Source organism: Nilaparvata lugens, chromosome 5, assembly GCF_014356525.2.
Source record: "Nilaparvata lugens isolate BPH chromosome 5, ASM1435652v1, whole genome shotgun sequence".
Lineage (NCBI taxonomy): Eukaryota > Metazoa > Arthropoda > Insecta > Hemiptera > Delphacidae > Nilaparvata > Nilaparvata lugens.
This window is the reverse complement of record NC_052508.1, coordinates 43734576-43752575: the sequence shown is the minus strand read 5'-3', so window position 1 is coordinate 43752575 and position 18000 is coordinate 43734576. Positions and strand designations below refer to the sequence as shown.

The following is an 18000-nucleotide window of genomic DNA, read 5'->3' as shown; positions in this document are numbered from 1 at the left end:
TATGCAGAATTTCAAGTTAATCAGTCCTTTAGTACAGAAGCGATTATGTGAATTTCCTATCCCGTACAGTCCGGGTCTTGTAGCTTTGCCTATTGGCGGAGGGCCACATTAATACTACCCGTTCAAAAACATGGAACATTTTTGAAAATTTATCTCTCCATTAGCAACAGATGCTCTTTTGTATCGGTCAAAAAAATCTCTCCAAATTTTTCAAAATCAACGTGTTGCATTCGAAAAGATACACAAGGATTTTTTTAGAGTTACTGTACGTCCTTTTAGCACAGTTTACAGTCCAGGTCCTGTAACTTTGCCTACCGGCTAATTCTTGAAAATTTTCAGTGGAAGCCTATCAGCTGACATTCTTTCAACGTACTCTTTCCATTGTTGGTGATACGTTGCAACTCTCTCATTCATGAAGAATTTCTGTTTGTAGGGAGTTTCCTTCAAGGAATCTCAAGTAGGGAGCTTTCTCCATCTAGGGATCCAGGTACTCTAGAGCCTTATGTTCTTGTAAAAGTAGGAATATTGCCCCGCGACCATACCTTGCCTATATGCCGTTTCAAACTCACGGAGGCAAAGCTACGGGACGCGTACTGTACGTGTACAATCCAATTCTTTCCTTTTTTTATATCATAGATAATGAATAATATTATGTTCAAAGTTTTTGGAAATATATTGAACAGCCTGTTCACGTCGATGACATTCTCGATGACATTCCCTTTGCAGCGGAGTTATTATTATATTTCCATACCTTAAAAAAACCGCTGCAAAATCAGTAAATATAAAATTGTTACTCCTCCTATTTTTGTCCTTCACCGCCTTCCCTTTGAATACTGTGACTGACTACTACGCTACTAGCAATTTGAATATTAAATTGAAAAAAAACTCTTATTGTATGGACCATTCACAAATATCATTACAAACTATTAGAAAATTCCATTTTAGCAATCGGAATACTTACAAAAACCTTGTTTATTGTATTGAATATCCACAATTACTGTCACAATTAGATGAGAATCTTGATCTGATAGACATGGAGAGCATGGAGCCTTGATTTATCCATAAATCGTATAATTGAGGTGGCTTGCATTACCACCAACGACAAATTGAATGTAATCGCCGAACTTCCTTGGTGATCAATGAGCCAGAAGTTTTAGCTAATACGAATGATTGGTGTGTCGAAAACCATGCAAAAACTGGTAAGGTAGATGAAGGGAGAAAGAGTAAAATCACATTGGAAGAAGCTGAAACAAAATTGTATAACTTCATGAGTCAACATGTTCCTCCAGGCATATATCCGCTAGAAGGCAATATTGTCTACATGGATAGATTGTTCATGAAAAAGTTAATGCCCAAATAGGTAATCATCTACATTGTGGTATTGTTGATGTTTCAGCTGTATAAGAACTCTGCAGGAGGTGGTATCCAGCAACTTACGAAGAAAAATTAATCAGAGCTCTCGATGACATCAAGAGTAGTATTGACGAATTTAAGTACTATAGATCAACCATTTTTCAAGAAATTGGGAAAATCTAGCATTGAAAAAATGTGGTCAATACACTATATTGGTATATAAATATAATGGTACTGACAACATCAACGTCTTTCAATAATGGAGAAATACCACAAATTCTCTTCCCATACAATCAAATTATTAGAATATACCATTGTTATGAGAATTATTATTTAACAACAAACTATTAGAAAATGTTATGTGTGTTTTAAACTTGTATTGAACCCCTAATTTTTGAAATGACTAATTTTTAGATTGATTGGTGGCAAAGGAGAGTCACACGCGAACATAGCAGAAGGCTTGGCAACAGCGCTGCAATGCTTCGACGACCTGCAGCAACGCAGAGAAGCGAACAGTATTCCTCAGAAGCACTGCATTCTGGTGTGCAACTCGCCGCCATACCTGATGCCGGTCCGAGACTCTTTCGTCTTCTCAGGGCATACTGTTGACCAGTTGGCTTCTGTCTTGGCTGAGGTCAGGCTAATTGAAATTGAAATCTATTCATAAACTGACAAAATACAAACAAAAATAACGAACTATTCTAAAAACAAATCAGTACAATAATTTAGAACAATAGATTAAACTAACGAACATTATAATATTACTCTAATATATTTACGCTATATAAATAAAATGAAGTGCTATGTTGAGATTCACTTGAATCGTCTGATTGCATTGGTTGGTTATAAGGAACGCTGGCAGTTTGAAGTGAATTCCACCGTTCATCAAAGTTATCTTCATATTAGGGTGAGTGACCACTGACCAGTCATCATCAGTTCCATATCACATTTTGTCACTAATGGATACATATTCTTGTGTATATTCATTGTATTTGCAATATACAATATACATATCTGCATTTGTAATACAAATTCTTGCAAAATTCCATATTAACCCCAGTGAAAATATAGTTTTAAAAGTATTACTTGGGATGCATGTTGTAATGAAAATATTCTACTTATCCAGCTCTTTTCAAATAATTTTTAAATTTCTAAAAAAACCTATGATTTACATTCAAAATGAACTAGTCTTGGACTATTTATTTATTTATAATTTTTACAAAGAAGCACTGATCGGGAGAGAAAAACTAAAGATACTCCTTGTTTTTTTTCTCTAAAATTTGAATAACATTTTAAAAGTCCGAAATAGTTAGTCTTCTTAGGCTTGGTGAAGTATACAATTAAGATTGAAAACATAATATACTTCTGAGTAATGCAGAATCGCAGAATTCTATTTCATCAACCGAGCAATCTATGTACCTATGTCCAACAGCTCTTGAGAACGTTTCATATGATTTTGATAAAATTTGAAAAATAGTAGGTCCGTGATGCAAAAATTCTTTTGCGCTGAGTCTCATCCTTGGAATAACTCGCTAAAAACCTTGAAAATTTAAAACTGCCCTTAAACTTGCCTTATTTTATACAATCAGTAAAACTGTTATCAGATCTAACCAACAATATTGTTAATTGTAAAATTTATTTCTAAAAATGAAAAATAAGATGTTTGTTAATTTCCCATGGATTATTACGATTTCTCCACAGTTTAATTACAAAACTCTTTTTTTCAGAGAGGTATCAATCTGTCCATCCTGTCACCGCGTAAAATCCCCGCTCTCTTCAAACTGTATGAGAAGGCCGGTGGTGATCTTCCAGCTTCTCAGACCAAAAACTACGCCAAAGACCCTAGACATCTAGTTCTGCTAAAAGGTTACAGGTGAGCTGACTTCAAAGTTAACATTATCATTATATTCTATCCTATATGTACGATCTTTTACTATTGTTTCTTTTTTTCAACTATATTAACAATATGAATATGTCAAGTTTCTCATTGAGTACAAATTTGGATGAAATCAATTGTTTGAATATTTTTCACAACGTAATTTATTTTTCACACCCTTCAAACGTAAATCAATACACTTACAGGCAAACGCACAAAGCAACAGACGGACGTATGCAGACAGATGGAGGTAATATCCTTGCCCAGTTTGTTGTTTTCTCTTACTCCTGTCTGCTGTTGTGTGCATTTGCCTTTAATCTTCGCCAGCTCTTAGCAGATGTTCTTATTCTAAAGTCTTTCACTCAACTGATACTCATCGTATTCCATGTAGATATTATTTATCAATCCATTTATGTTGACACTAATGTATTTATTTATTCATTAGTGCAGAATAACTTATCATTTAAATGATATTGGAAGAGCAAAAACAGGCGTATTCATATAATGATACTAGCAGGTAACCCGTGCTCCGCAAGGGTCTATTTTAAAACTTGACCAAGTGGAATGTTGAAGAGTTTGAAGTAGGCCTAGAACCATCCTCGGTTAATTAAGAATCTATATGCAGAATTTCTAGTTAATTTAAGTCCAGTAGTTTAGACGTGATGTAGTAGTGATAGCGTAGTTTAAACATAGTATATTATTCTAAATTAAAGTATATACAAATTTTCAAAGTTGATAATTATTTTACAGTTTCAAGTGATTAGTGAGTGTTATTTTGTTATTCAATTTGGTTTGAAAACAATCTAAATTCAAACTTTTCTGTTTTCTGTTTGGACTGAAAATCGGACCTGAATTCAAGTATATCAAAATTCGGGGAAGAAACAGTTTTGGGCTGTGCCTGTTAGTCCTTCCCCAATCATTTTAAAGAATTGTGTTCTGTTTATCAATAAATAAATAACTATGCTTTTGTACTCCAGAGCGAAGCTCGTTGCCCCGATATTATAGATGAATCATACAATGATCGGGAAATTGGGTTCAGCACAAAGTTGTTGTGTGGTATGTCAGTCAGTCATTGTGAGAAATTGATCAAATTCTTTATTTTCAATAATATTATTGTTGAAATAATTATTAATACTGTACACTGTACATAGATAATCAATCCTAGCAGCAAATGCGACGAGGACAATCTGAAGTGTTTTCTCCATAAGCATAGTAGCAAAAGTTGAATAATTATTTGTTGTTAGTTTGAAGGAACGGCCGATCAGTCCTGGACCAGGGGCCAATGCACCCCCTCCCCCACCGCCCAACATCTCGCTACAGCAGACCGGACTGTCCAGTCCACTCCCCAACACTGGCAGTCCAATTCCCCAGCCGCAGGCGCAGAATGTCTACCGCTCCACGCCTCAGGCCGCACCTCAGGTATCATTTACTAGTCACACCCTCATTTTGATATAATCTAAAAATTATTGCATTGTACCCTTTTTCGAAACTTTTTTATATAAACACTTCTATAATTATTCCCATATTAATTAACAATTCATTAGAATACTTTATTATAATTAATAAATTATGCCCACGCTCACAGTGTATGCGATTATGTGCGAAAAATCTGTGAAACAGTAAAAATAGAAACCATTCGAAACTAGGGACAAGAATATACTAATATAGACACCATTAAACTTATTTCAATTTGAAATCTGTATTAATATTAATCTGTTATCAAATCGAATAATAATAACAGATTATTATTATTATTATTAAGTTGTTTATTAATAATAATTATAAATTGATAAATTAATTAATAAATGATATATTTATTAATTTATTATTAATATTGAGTGGTTCAAGTACAATACGATTTATATTTTGAATAGTTTCTATTTTGACTGGTAAATTTTGGCAGAATGTTGTACATAAACACATCCTATGTGAGCTCATGCTACAATAAACATGAACTACTGCAACGCTCGATTAAATGAGAGTATTTTGGTTAAAAGTTGAATAGAAATTCAAGTGAATTTTTAATATTTTTGAATAGTGTTAATTATGAGGAAGTTTGATATTTTCGTTTCACTCTTCGAGATATCGTGTCCAAACTTTATACTCACAAAAATCAAACGAGTTAACAAAAATTCAAAATTTACATGTATAATTTCTGGTCTTATGTCTGTGCTTTGGTTTTTGGTCTTCAAATTTACAGGTCCAAAGTCATACATCATAGATCAATACGAATAACCTTCACACTACTTTATTATTACATTGCGATAAGAGGCTGTTTTTTAATGCCATTAAAACATTCCCACATCACAAGTACTATATTTGTGATGAATAAACCGAATCCTTATGCTTCGAACAAAAATGTAAGATAGAATCTACGCAATCAGATATCGGTTGTAACTGTTAGTTCATACTTCGTCAACTTGGGGAAACCTAACACTGTGCCTTTTGTGAGCGAAAATTATTATTTCATGTGAGAATCACGACAAAAAACTTTTTCCTAAAATCTTCATCCCAGTTATCAGATATCACTTCCAAATGCACTTCTGTTGATGTTTCTTCTTCTTCCAGCTCAATCGTTTGATTGGTAGGCAGCCCTCCATCCAAATCTGTCCATTGCTACTCTCTTTCATTAAGTTATTTATAGCTCATAGCACCCGGATCCTTTGTCATAAACGTTGATGGTTAAACCAGTCATATTGTTACATAAAAATATAAATACTATATTTATAGAAGAATTTAATAATTTGATTATATGTTATGAGTCTTGAAGAGTTGAAACTAGTATAGTAGTGTTGCAATGAAATACAAGGTACGTGATAGATTTTTATTGTGTTTTAATAATCAGTAGCCCTATTATGGATGAGAGTGAATATTTTCAACATTTGTTTGAGATTGGCTGAATAAGTGTGATGTTGATTTATTCATTTATTTTGAGATACATTAATTTGTTGGCAGGTTATGGGCCAGCCGCAGCCACAACAGGCGCCCACCGCCCAGCAGCAGGCGCAACAGGCGCAACAACAGGCAGCACAACAGGCGCAACAGCAGTCCGTGCAACAAGCTGTGCAACAAGCTGTGCAACAGGCAACACTGCAACAACAACAACAGCAGCAACAACAACAACAGCAACAGCAGCAGCAGAATCCCCTCCAACAACAGCAAGCACAACAGATGCAGCAACAGGTATGATAAATTAAACTGAAATTCGTAGTAATAATTATATTATAATATGGTGTTAGATTAAATTTATGATATAACTATGTTCAATACAAATGAATATAAATAAAAATATAAATCTGAGTAAATATAAAACATGTCGTGACGAAATAATTTAAAAAGGGTACTCAGATTTATATTTCTATTTATATTCAAGAGTAGCCCTAAAGGAAAAATACAAATTACAAACGAACTGCGTTCAAGATTGAACTGAGTATACATTATTTCATGCTCATGATTTATTTTAAATTTGAAGAATAAAATGATAATCTATTTCTGTAACAAAACAGTAAATAATTAAAATACTCACTTTAACAGTACTAAATGAACTATTTTGAAATTGGTAATGTTTTCCATGATAAAACACTTGTTAATGTTATTTGTTTTTTTTTAATTTGTTTTGAAGTGTCTTTATTTCAATGGAAGTGTATTACTTCATATAGTTATATTACAGATGGAAATTAATGATAAATTGCATTTATTCAAATGCTAATTGATGAATAATTATTATTAAATGAAAATTCAAATTAAATGCTGTAAATCACGCCGAAGACTTCTACTACTGCAAATATTGACTAAAGGGTTAACAGCTAGATGGAAATTTGATGAGAGCACTATCCAAAAATTATTTGCCAGCTTGGGAATCGAACCCGTTACCTTCTCGGTAATGAGCGCTGCTATCCAGAGATTGTCAGTTTGGTGTAAGGGCGAGCATACCTGATTAGCAGTTAGGAAGTACCGGATTCGATTCCCAGGCTGGCAAATAATTTTTAGATAGTAGCTCTCATCGAATTTCCATCTATCTGTTAACCTTGTTGTCAATATTAGCACTAGCAGAAGTCTTCGGGGTGACTTACAGCATTTGTATTTTCGTTTAATAATAATTAAAAGCTATTTAGTATTGCACTTATAGAGATACTTCATTAGTTATTATAGATGCATTAAAGAAACTCCATGTGGAAGCTACTTTGAAATGAGAGCTATAATGTTATAGAAAGAGACTGAATTATAATTTGAAATATTTTGCAATGAGTGAAATATTTCTACAAGTAAGCAGTACAAGAATACTGGAATAAGCAGACTCATTACAAAAATATAAAACCACAAATTTGTCATAACCGCTCATTTATTAGAGACTTGAGAAACGTTTTCAGTTGCTATACTATTAGAAATTTTAGATTTCTTTTTTTAGTACTTTAGTACTCATAAATAAGTGAATAGTGAATGTGACAATTTCAAGTTGGTTGATTTTCCTTCACCTCATGATAATATTGAAAACAGAATATCAGCTGCTGTAGTTTCAGTGACAGAACACTCATTACACACACGTTACACACAGTTGAGGATAACTTCGCAGAGCTGCTAATCTTTTGCAGCTGCTAGGCTTTTGCTGATTATTTTTCATCTATTTACAATAATAGCAACAACTGTAATAGCATCTAACTTAACTAGTAGTTCTGTGAACAGTAGACCTCACGCAGTATTCTTATCCACAAGTACCTGATTGAAACTATAGACCTTATGGAAATACAGCTATAGACTGGCTTCTCCACACATCTGTGTAATCACTTGTCAGCTAATTTATGATGAATAATTCTATAGTCTGATTTTCACTCTAATATTGGCGTATGAAGGAGGCTCCTTTTTCATTTTATATTATCCTTGAAATGCAAAATTTCCAAAAACTTTGTATATACGTCGACGCGCAATTTAAAAAGGAACATACCTGTCAAATTTCATGAAAATCTATTACCGCGTTTCGCCGTAAATGCGCAACTTATAAACATTTAAACATTAAGAGAAATGCCAAACCGTCGACTTGAATCTTAAACCTCACTTCGCTCGGTCAATAACGATGACGAATCATATGACAGAATTCCTTCATCTCCTCATATTGACCTATTACAAGTTTAATATATTCCTGAAAATGAAGTAAATTCAGCTATAAATAAACTTGAAACGACTAGATCTTGTGGGCCTGACGGTGTACCAGCATACATTATAAAGGGTTTTAGAGACATTCTTATTCAACATTTACAATTTATTTTAATTTGTCCTTGAGATTGAATAAATATCCTAAAAAATGGAAATCTTCAAGGGTGTGGTGTCACCCTGAACAGGTGTGTTCATAAGACTGGTGGATAGAACATAATGTCGAATTTTCGTCCCATTGCTATTCTGAATTCTGCAAGGAAGGTTTTTGAATATATTTTATACTAGCTGGCCCGGCGAACTTCGTACCGCCAAATAGTTAATGCATCTCATGACAAACTTTAGCTTGATAAACTCCTGAGGAGGCGCAAAGCGGCAAAATGCCGTTCAGTTGCTTCCTGCTTATTGGTTTGGATGGAAGAACTTACACATACTGAATCGGGCATGGCGTGGAACGGTGTGATAAGGCAATCTTCAAAAGATTTGTAATACCATAAAACTTTGTATCACCAAGCCGCGCCTCCTCAGGTGTGCTTAGCCTTAGCTTAATCTGATGCACTATATTTTCATGAAAATTATCCAACAATCAGTATTTACATTTATATCTCAATATGGACTTCCTATGTGCTTAGTTAGTTGTTCAGCAGTTTGTATTTTTAGATATAGTTGAATGCAGCTTGCTGGGAAATTGAATGGTATAAATCTCCTTGCTGCTGATTTTCCCGTGCATATTCTAAATTTACAGCATTTCGAGTTCTACGACCCAAGTTTGGTCGTCGTTCGTACCGCGGCATTATTTTTACTTTCCCTGCCCTATTACCCATAGGTAAGGAAAGTATTGCTTACCGAAAAAAATTAAGGTACCCCAATTTCTAAATTTCTATACATTTCAAGGTCCCCTGAGTGTGTGTGTGTGTGTGTGTGTGTGTGTGTGTGTGTGTGTGTACACGAAATCTCATCTCCTAATTAACGGAATGACTTAAAATTTGGAACTTAAGGTCCTTACGATAATTATAAGGATCCGACACGAACAATTTCGATCAAATGCAATTCAAGATGGCGGCTAAAATGGCGAAAATGTTGTCAAAAACAGGGTTTTTCGCGATTTTCTCGAAAACGGCTTCAACGATTTTGATTAAATTTATATCTGAAATAGTCATTGATAAGCTCTATCAACTGCCACAAGTCTCATATCTGTAAAAATTTCAGGATCTATGCAAAGTTTGATTTTAGATTCCCAATTATCAGGCTTCAGATACAATTTGAACAAAAAAATTTGAGAGGAAAAGATTGAGCATGACAATCTCTACAATTAATGATCAGTAATATTTTCACCTAAAATTGAAAATAAGCTCGAAATTCGAGAAAATGTGATTATCCAATCGCAAACTGTTGGCAACTGTTGATTCTATTAAATGATTTACTATGAAGAGATAGCAGACCTCGTATGACTCCAGCGTTATTGTCGTGTCACCAGCTGGCTCAGATCTTTGTTTATAAGTAGACTTGAGATGCGCGTGAACACTAGCGTCAGGTGATCAATTTTCATAACGGCAAGGAAAGTTGTGTGAGTGCGCCACACCAGATTATTTTTTCTATTATTAGAATTTTGTGAATCAGTAGAAAGAAAAATAGAAAAACAGATCTACCGACGGCTGTTGGATGACACAATGAATATAACAGCTGTTTTTTTTATTTCTGTGTGTGGCCAGCTCACAAATCTTCTCCCATAAGGATTACATGTAAACATGGAAAGAGTCCTGAAGTCGGATTATAAATTTGATAGGCCATTAACATAACGAACACAACTAAATAAACGAATAATAAATAAATATCTTTATTTGCAATCGGGGCCACGCCCCATACAAAGTCACAATCATCATGATACAAACAGACAAAATACACAAACAATATGAAAACTATGATTATAATTACAAACAGGATAACAAAATTCATTAATCGAGTGAAACGTCATGATTAAATTGCTGCGATTGTTAAAAAGACTCACTGCCGGCTCAACCTGTCACGCTTAGTATCTCTGATCTTATTTTGAGCGCCTCTACTGTAAAATTGTACACGGAATTTATTTTTTCTACACTCAAGTTGGATAGCAGTACAATTACTTTATCTGCGTCATTTACAATATTCTGAGTAAATTTGGCAGTAAATTGCCTCCTGATGTGGCAATACATAGGACATACTAATAAAAAATGTTCCACCGTCTCATCAGTTCTAAAGTTGCAGATTGGACAGTGCTCTTTGCAATTTTTCCAAATACCCTTCCCTTCAACATACAGGTAAATACTCAGGTCACTAGCCAATCTTAGTTGGGATAAACAACTAATCTTCGAGAAGGCCAATCTAAATCTGAACTGCTCACCTAAAATGAAATTTGGATTCAACTGCGTGTATCTGGGAGAGGATTGGGAATCGATGGCTCTACCTACATCTAAGTTGTACAGATTACCACAATATGCTTCTATAAGCTCCTCATAGCGTTGTTTCAAAGCATTCACATTAATACTATAATTCGTCCACAAATTTTCTGCTGAGACATTGAAAAACTGGCTTTATGAGTGAATGTACCCAATTGAATCTGAGCTTTGAATGATCAATTCCTCCCTGAGCTAATTCTGATACCATAATATCGTAGCACTTCCTAGGGTATCTACTATTTGGCATTTCCAGTATTCGAATCAACCATTTGGCGGCTTCACAGAACACAATGAAAGCCAATTTGAATCTTTCTGTCTCAATACGGATTGCCCAGTAAGGAGTGCCGCCATTCAAGAAAAGTAAACATTTGAAAAATTTCAAAAACGAACACAACTAAAAAAAATCATCAAATTCGGTGCACAAATAAAAAGTATTGAATGTCAAAATTTGAGGCTCGATTTTTATTTATATAGATAGCAAAGTTTTCAACCATGTAAGACCCATAATTTCCTCATTCCAACATGGTTTTATGCCATCGCGTTCAACTATAACTAATCTGTTCACCTAATCTGTCTCTCCGCAGCTATATATACATGGTCGTATCCGGATGTTATCTATTTAGATTACAAAAACCTTCGATTTTGGAATTCTATTGAAAAAATTGAAATGGTTTTGTCTGTCTGATAGTTTGATTGCATGAGTTATCTAAAAGATAGGAAGTCTTATGTGGTTTTTAATAAACATAGATCTATTTATTATACCGATTCTTCTGGGGTTCCACAGGGATCAAACCTTGGTTGGTCCCTTGTTGTTCCTCCTACTTATAAATGATCTGCCTGACCATTTTAAGGAATCAAGTATTTTGCTTTTTGCAGACGATATAAAACTTTTCAGACATATCTCTAGTCTGGAGGATTGCTCTCTCTTGCAGCGGGATTTGAATGCGATTCACGACTGGTGTTTGAGAAATAGATTAGAAATAAATATATCAAAAACAAAATACATGATATCCACACATCAGAAAAATCCTTTTCATTATAATTACAATATTAATAATGAATACCTCGATTGTGTTATCCGTATAAAGGACCTGGGCGTCATAATGTACCCTACTTTTGAGTTTTAAAGAACACCTAACACATGTTATTAATAGTGCTAATAAATTGCTAGGGTTTTTATTTCGAAATTGTAGGCCTTTTGCTGCATGCGACGTTGTTTTGAAATTATATTATGCTACAGTGAGGAGTAAGCTTGAATGTTTTGCTTTAGTTTGGGCTCCATTTCACAGCAGCGCAATTCTTAATTTGAAAAAAAATAAGAATACATTTTTAAGGTATCTTTATATTAAAAAGTTCAACGCATTCTGTCCGTTAGCTTTTTCAACAGACAATCTAAGGTTGATATTTAATGTTCAAAGTTTGGAAGAAAGGAGATCTGTCGGTTCCCTCTTGCTATTATATAATATCCTAAACAATCAAGTATTCATGCCAGAATTTATAAATATGTTGCAAGTTTATGTCCCGTTTATAAGAACGGCTCATCATTACAATATTATTCTTACATATACAGAACTCGTACATATATACGTTTGTTCAATCGAATAAGCCACTGCATTAATCCGTTTGCTGACCGTTTCCAAACCTTTAAGAAATCCTGTAAACTAGGATATCGCTCTATAGCAGACTCATGATTGATAAATGATGATTATCATGCTAAAATCCCTCATTTTTTTCTTCTCAAGTCCTATTCTTTCTCTATTCTGTATTAATATTATTATCATCAGTGTATTTTTTCATTTCGCCTCTTCTTATCATATTAGTATTCAAAAAATTGTTTTTATTATTTTATTTTTCCATACTCATTTTGCATCAAATATACGTGACTAAGCTAGTTGATGTCGTCAATAAGGCTCTTCATTGATATAATCTGTGAGCTTTTGTATGTAAATAAATAAATAAATTTCATCAATCAATCACATTACCCACTACAGTAACTGTTACTTATGGAGCAGCCATATTGAAGTTATTTTGGCGGAAAATTCCAAAACCTAATCTAAACTCTATAGTAAACTAAATAGCTTCAATAAATGTCCGTTGTGCAATGCAGCATTGGATCGTGTCTTGACCTATTTCTACAGACCTTGCCCACGCATAATCCAGGAGTTCATGTGGGCATCACAGTCATTGTCTGTGCAGTCAATAGAGGAAATCTTAAAAATAAATTTTCTCCCAATTATTTTAAATTTTGAAGTGATTATCTTTGTAGAGCTAATGAGTTATTTTGTATGTTTGACAGGTGGGTTTAGTGGGAGGCCCCCGTGGCCCGGGCCCAAGTCCCGCGTACCAGCAGCAGGCGCCCCCTGGCTACATGATGGGGGGCCAACGCCCCCCCGGCAGGTGGCCCATGATGGCGGCACAGCAGCGCGGCCCCCCTCCCTTCAGCACGGCCACCACGCAGCAGCAGAGTGCACTCATCGCACAGCTCACCCAACCGCCTTCTGTCATCGGACCTCCGCAGTTCACTAGTCAGTACAAACCATTTTTGTCCTGTAGATTAGGAGCGCAATTTTGAGATAGTAGGGCGGGGATTATAGTCGAACTTTGAATTTTTCGTTCACAATTGGTAGTTTTATCATTCCTTTAAAAACAATCATATGGTCCAATGCTAAAAGAAGTGGCGTGGCGAAACGCCACTTCTGTTTGCATTGTATCAAATGTTTATGGTGGCGTGGAAGTGACAAAAGTCAGCGTCATGTCTGTGCCACTACTACTTCTGTTTGAATTGCGCCTAAAGGCTTTCAAGATTCATCCTCTGATTATTTCGTTCATGTTTCGGACTTAAATAATGATAGTATTGAAACTGCCCTGCAGAATAGTAATTGCAGGAGAATTTTGAGATAGTGGGGCGGGAAATAGAGTCGAACTTCAGCTCTGTTCGTTCACAATTGCTATCTTCCGTTGTCAGTTAGTTAGCAGTGGTCATGTCATTCTGCCCTCACTTGCTACAATTTGATTAGTATACTAATCAAGTTTATTCGAACTTGTTGAATGGTGAAATATATAATGTAATTCAAGGAGATCTCTCGCTTACATTTTGTCTCAGTTTTCTAAAGGCTCTTCAATGATTCTTTATTCCATGTTTCTAAGGGCCTTATTACACAGTCCTATGTATCAGATCATAGATATTTGATTGTTTAGACCGGTTACAGAGCTCGACCGACCGTCAGTGTGAATGACTATACGCATCCATGAATCAGTTTGACACATTCAGAGCTCTCCTGACGAACGAACCGATCCGACTCACAAAATGGACGCCTTTACGAATTGTTTGAAGGAACGAAGGAATAAAAGACGTAGATATCAAGTTCACCCGATGGTCGCCTAAAGAGCATTTCAAGGGGAATTCAGTACCATATATACCGTACATCATTGCTTGAGGACGAAGATAATTTTTTCCTACTTCAGAATGTCTATTAGAAGTTTCAATGAGATATCTGAAAAATTACAAGACAACTTGAAACGTCAAAACTTATTTCGAGCTCCTGTATCACCATTGGAAAGACTAGATAATGTAAAAATAATAATAATTTCTGATTTTTTAAAATAAGAAATTCAGAGATGATTGAAGGAATGTATGAAAAATAATTATTTTAAATATGACATCTTTATTAATTGAATTCATTCATTTTTCTATCTAATCCAGCACATCAGTTGAAAACTACTGTGAACGCTTCTATTTGCTTCTATAGCGCTTCAGTTGACCGATGGAACGGATGCGCACGAGCTCGACCGATGGTCTTCGTACGCATTATAAGACGCATGGTACTGACCGTGCACATGCGTGCGGTCAGTCCTGTTCTGTACGGATACATGGAACATCTATGGAAAAGACAAATGCGACTGACGTACGCACTGACGGTCGGACCGGCCTTATGGTCAACAAATATTTGGATGTCTTAACACGGGTCTAATAAGGAATTACTCGTTATCAAAGTCGGGCAAATAACTATGATCTGATAGATATGAATGTTGAATGAGACCCTAATCAAACACTATTTACCTCATAAACTATAAATATTACTATTACTTCATAAACTTCTAAAACTTCACCAACTTACTATCTACATAGTAATATGGCGTCTGTAAGTGAGTCAGTGTTTACTAAAGCATCTTGTAATTTGAATACAAACGTATCTTACATAATTATGCGGTAAGTGTTTAGATATAGTAAATAACCTTCAAGATAGTGTTTCTAGTTTAGAATCAGTTATTAATTTGCTACAAAGTGATAATTATGACCTACGATGTGAAAACACAAGATTACTCGAAGCTAACCTTAAAATTACAAACTCATCCATTGGAGAAAACAGCGTGTACAACCAATCCACATGTGAAAATGAGTGGCAAACTGTGAATCTCAAAAGTATTAGTGCAAAGAAAAAATTAATTAGTCAATCATCTTCCTTTATTGTGAAAAATAGGTATGAGTGCCTAAAAACACCGGAGATAAATGTAGTAGAAAAAGATGATCTGGCCAATGAACAAAAGACTTGCCCTAATGCTGTATTAAAGAAAACAAATAAAACAAAAAAAACATGATGTTAGACGTTCTAAAATATCAAACAATTGTAAAAGTCCTCCCAAACCTGAAATATCCATTTTTAGTGATAGTCAAGGACGTGAGTTATCATGCATAATCAAAGAAACAGAAGACTTGAACTGTGTAAGTTATACAGGGTCTGTATAATAAGTAAACGGACTGACCTCAGGAAATTTTTTATTGGCAAAATATGTGCAATTTTTTATTAGATATCTTCAAAGTTGTCCCTATTGGAGTCGATAACACGCTGATACCGGATTTTCAAATCCCTGAACGCTCCCTGGAAGTCGGCAACCTCTATACTGTCTAGAGCCCTCGTCGTAGCACGTTGAACGTTTCCAGAGTCCCGAACCGCGTCCCCTTAAGTTATCTCTTGATCTTGGGGAACAAAAAGAGGTCCGGTGGTGCCATATCCGGGCTGTAAGGAGGATGTGGCAACGTTACCCTCGACTATTTGGCCAACTGCTCGGTGACGAGCAGGCAGGTGTGCGACGAAGCATTGTCGTGATGGAATTACGAATCACGAATCGGCAATCACCGGACGGACTCGTTGAACCCGGGTGGTTAGTCGACGGTTAGTACTGGTCGGTTACAGTTTGGCCGGGTGGCACAAACTCTTTGTGAACGGCCAGTACTACAGAGAGGTGCTCCGTCGACTAACCGCCCGGGTTCAACGAGTCCGTCCGGTGATTGCCGATTCGTGATCCCATCACGACAATGCTCCGTCGCACACCTGCCTGCTCGTCACCGAGCAGTTGTAGAGGGTAACTTGTAAATAGTCGAGGGTAACGTTGCCACATCCTCCTTACAGCCCGGATATGGCACCACCGGACCTCTTTTTGTTCCCCAAGATCAAGAGATAACTTAAGGGGACGCGGTTCGGGACTCTGGAAACGTTCAACGTGCTACGACGAGGGCTCTAGACAGCATAGAGGTTGCCGACTTCCAGGGAGTGTTCAGGGATTTGAAAATCCGGTATCAGCGTGTTATCGACTCCAATAGGGACCACTTTGAAGATATCTAATGAAAAATTGCACATATTTTGCCAATAAAAATTTCCTGAGGTCAGTTCGGTTACTTATTATACAGGGTTATTATTATATATACTTATATATACTTATTATATATCCGGGTGCAAGGATGGGGGAAGTAATAAAGAACATTTGCACATTGAGCGCTGAAAGTGTGTAGTTGTAATTCTTTGAGGTACAAAAAATGATGTATCATTCAATGAAAGTAACAAAATAATCTTAGAACATGAAAGCAAACTTGAAATTATAGTAAAAAAGGTGATAGTTGTAGATGTGCCTTTTAGGTATGACCTCCCACATTGGTCCTGTGTAAATAAAGAAATTAGACGTGTCAATTCCATGATTTATGAAATATGTGCTAATTACAAAAATGTGGCAGTCATAAAATCGAGCGATTTCAAACGGCATCATTACACCACTCATGGACTACACTTGAGCAAGTCTGGTAAACGTAGACTTGCAAATCTTATAGCAAGTAAAGTATGTGAAGTGACAAGCCCACCTTCCCCATCATATGCAGAGGAAACATTAGAGACCTGATTCACCTAGAGGATGGCAGCCCAATGAATTCTGACATGAGCTCTAGCCCAGACTCTCCTCTTCGAGGATCCAGACCTAACCACCTGGAGGTCAACGACCTGCTGGATTCTACTCCTGGCTCTCCATTTCGAGGATTCAGTCCTGTTCCTAATGAAGAAGCAGCATTGGACACTAGATTAGTGCTTGGTCCAACTGGGATGCTGTATGATCGGTTGTATAAGAATCACACTCCTTTTTTAGAACAGGGAAACGACCTAAGCCAGCTCTAAATAACACCAATCTAACCAATAACAACTCAAATGATATCACTATTCCTCAAACAACAAAATGTAAGTAGCCTGCTGTTTTTTCACATAAATATACAGTCCTTAAGAAATAAACTGGATGAATTGCAGCTCTGGCTTGAGAATGAGAAATGTGGCATACTCTGTATCAATGAGCATTGGCTGACTGAGGATATAATAGATCTAAACATCCTATAGGGTATAATCTTGCTAGTAGTTACTGCAGATCAGATAAAATACATGGGGTCTCAATTTACGTAAGGAGTGATTTAAATTTGCAATTTTCTCCTATAAAGGTGAAGGACATTTGCATTGAAACCATATTTGAAGCTGCTGCTATACAAATACCTAGCCACAAGATTATTGTGGCCTCTGTATATCGGACGCCCTCCCCTAGGGCAGCTGATTTAATTGAAAATCTGATGAAACTAAACACTCAGTTTGATAAGCCCAAATATAAGAATTACAGGATCTTTATCTTTGGTGACATTAATATTGATATTAAGGTTAGAAGTACTATTGTAAGCGGATTCTTGGATAAATTAAGGTCTATTTGGATATATACATAGGTCTTGGATAAACCTATGACTTCCACTGCCTGAATGACAAGCCAACCAGAGATAAAGCATGCCTTGACAATATCATAAGTAATGTACATTCAAACGACCTTCAAACAGGCATAATTAATCCTGAAATATCAGATCACAGTGGACTTTGGCTTAAACTACCATAC

General features: G+C 35.8%; 1 protein-coding gene across 5 annotated transcripts in view; it reads left to right on the top strand.

The window, feature by feature from the left end:
• The window catches only part of LOC111052801 (mediator of RNA polymerase II transcription subunit 25), a 66033-nt gene that overhangs the window by 5423 nt on the left and 42610 nt on the right, over positions 1-18000 (top strand). For all 5 annotated transcript variants that reach the window (XR_005571353.1, XR_005571354.1, XM_039428398.1 and 2 more), the window contains exons 4-8: positions 1768-1987; positions 3081-3226; positions 4474-4648; positions 6185-6412; positions 13109-13337. Coding sequence is in view for 3 of the 5 variants with exons in the window: in XM_039428398.1 (XP_039284332.1) it covers positions 1768-1987; positions 3081-3226; positions 4474-4648; positions 6185-6412; positions 13109-13337 (998 nt within the window). In the remaining 2 variants the exon portion in view is untranslated. The remainder of the gene's footprint in view (positions 1-1767; positions 1988-3080; positions 3227-4473; positions 4649-6184; positions 6413-13108; positions 13338-18000) is intronic.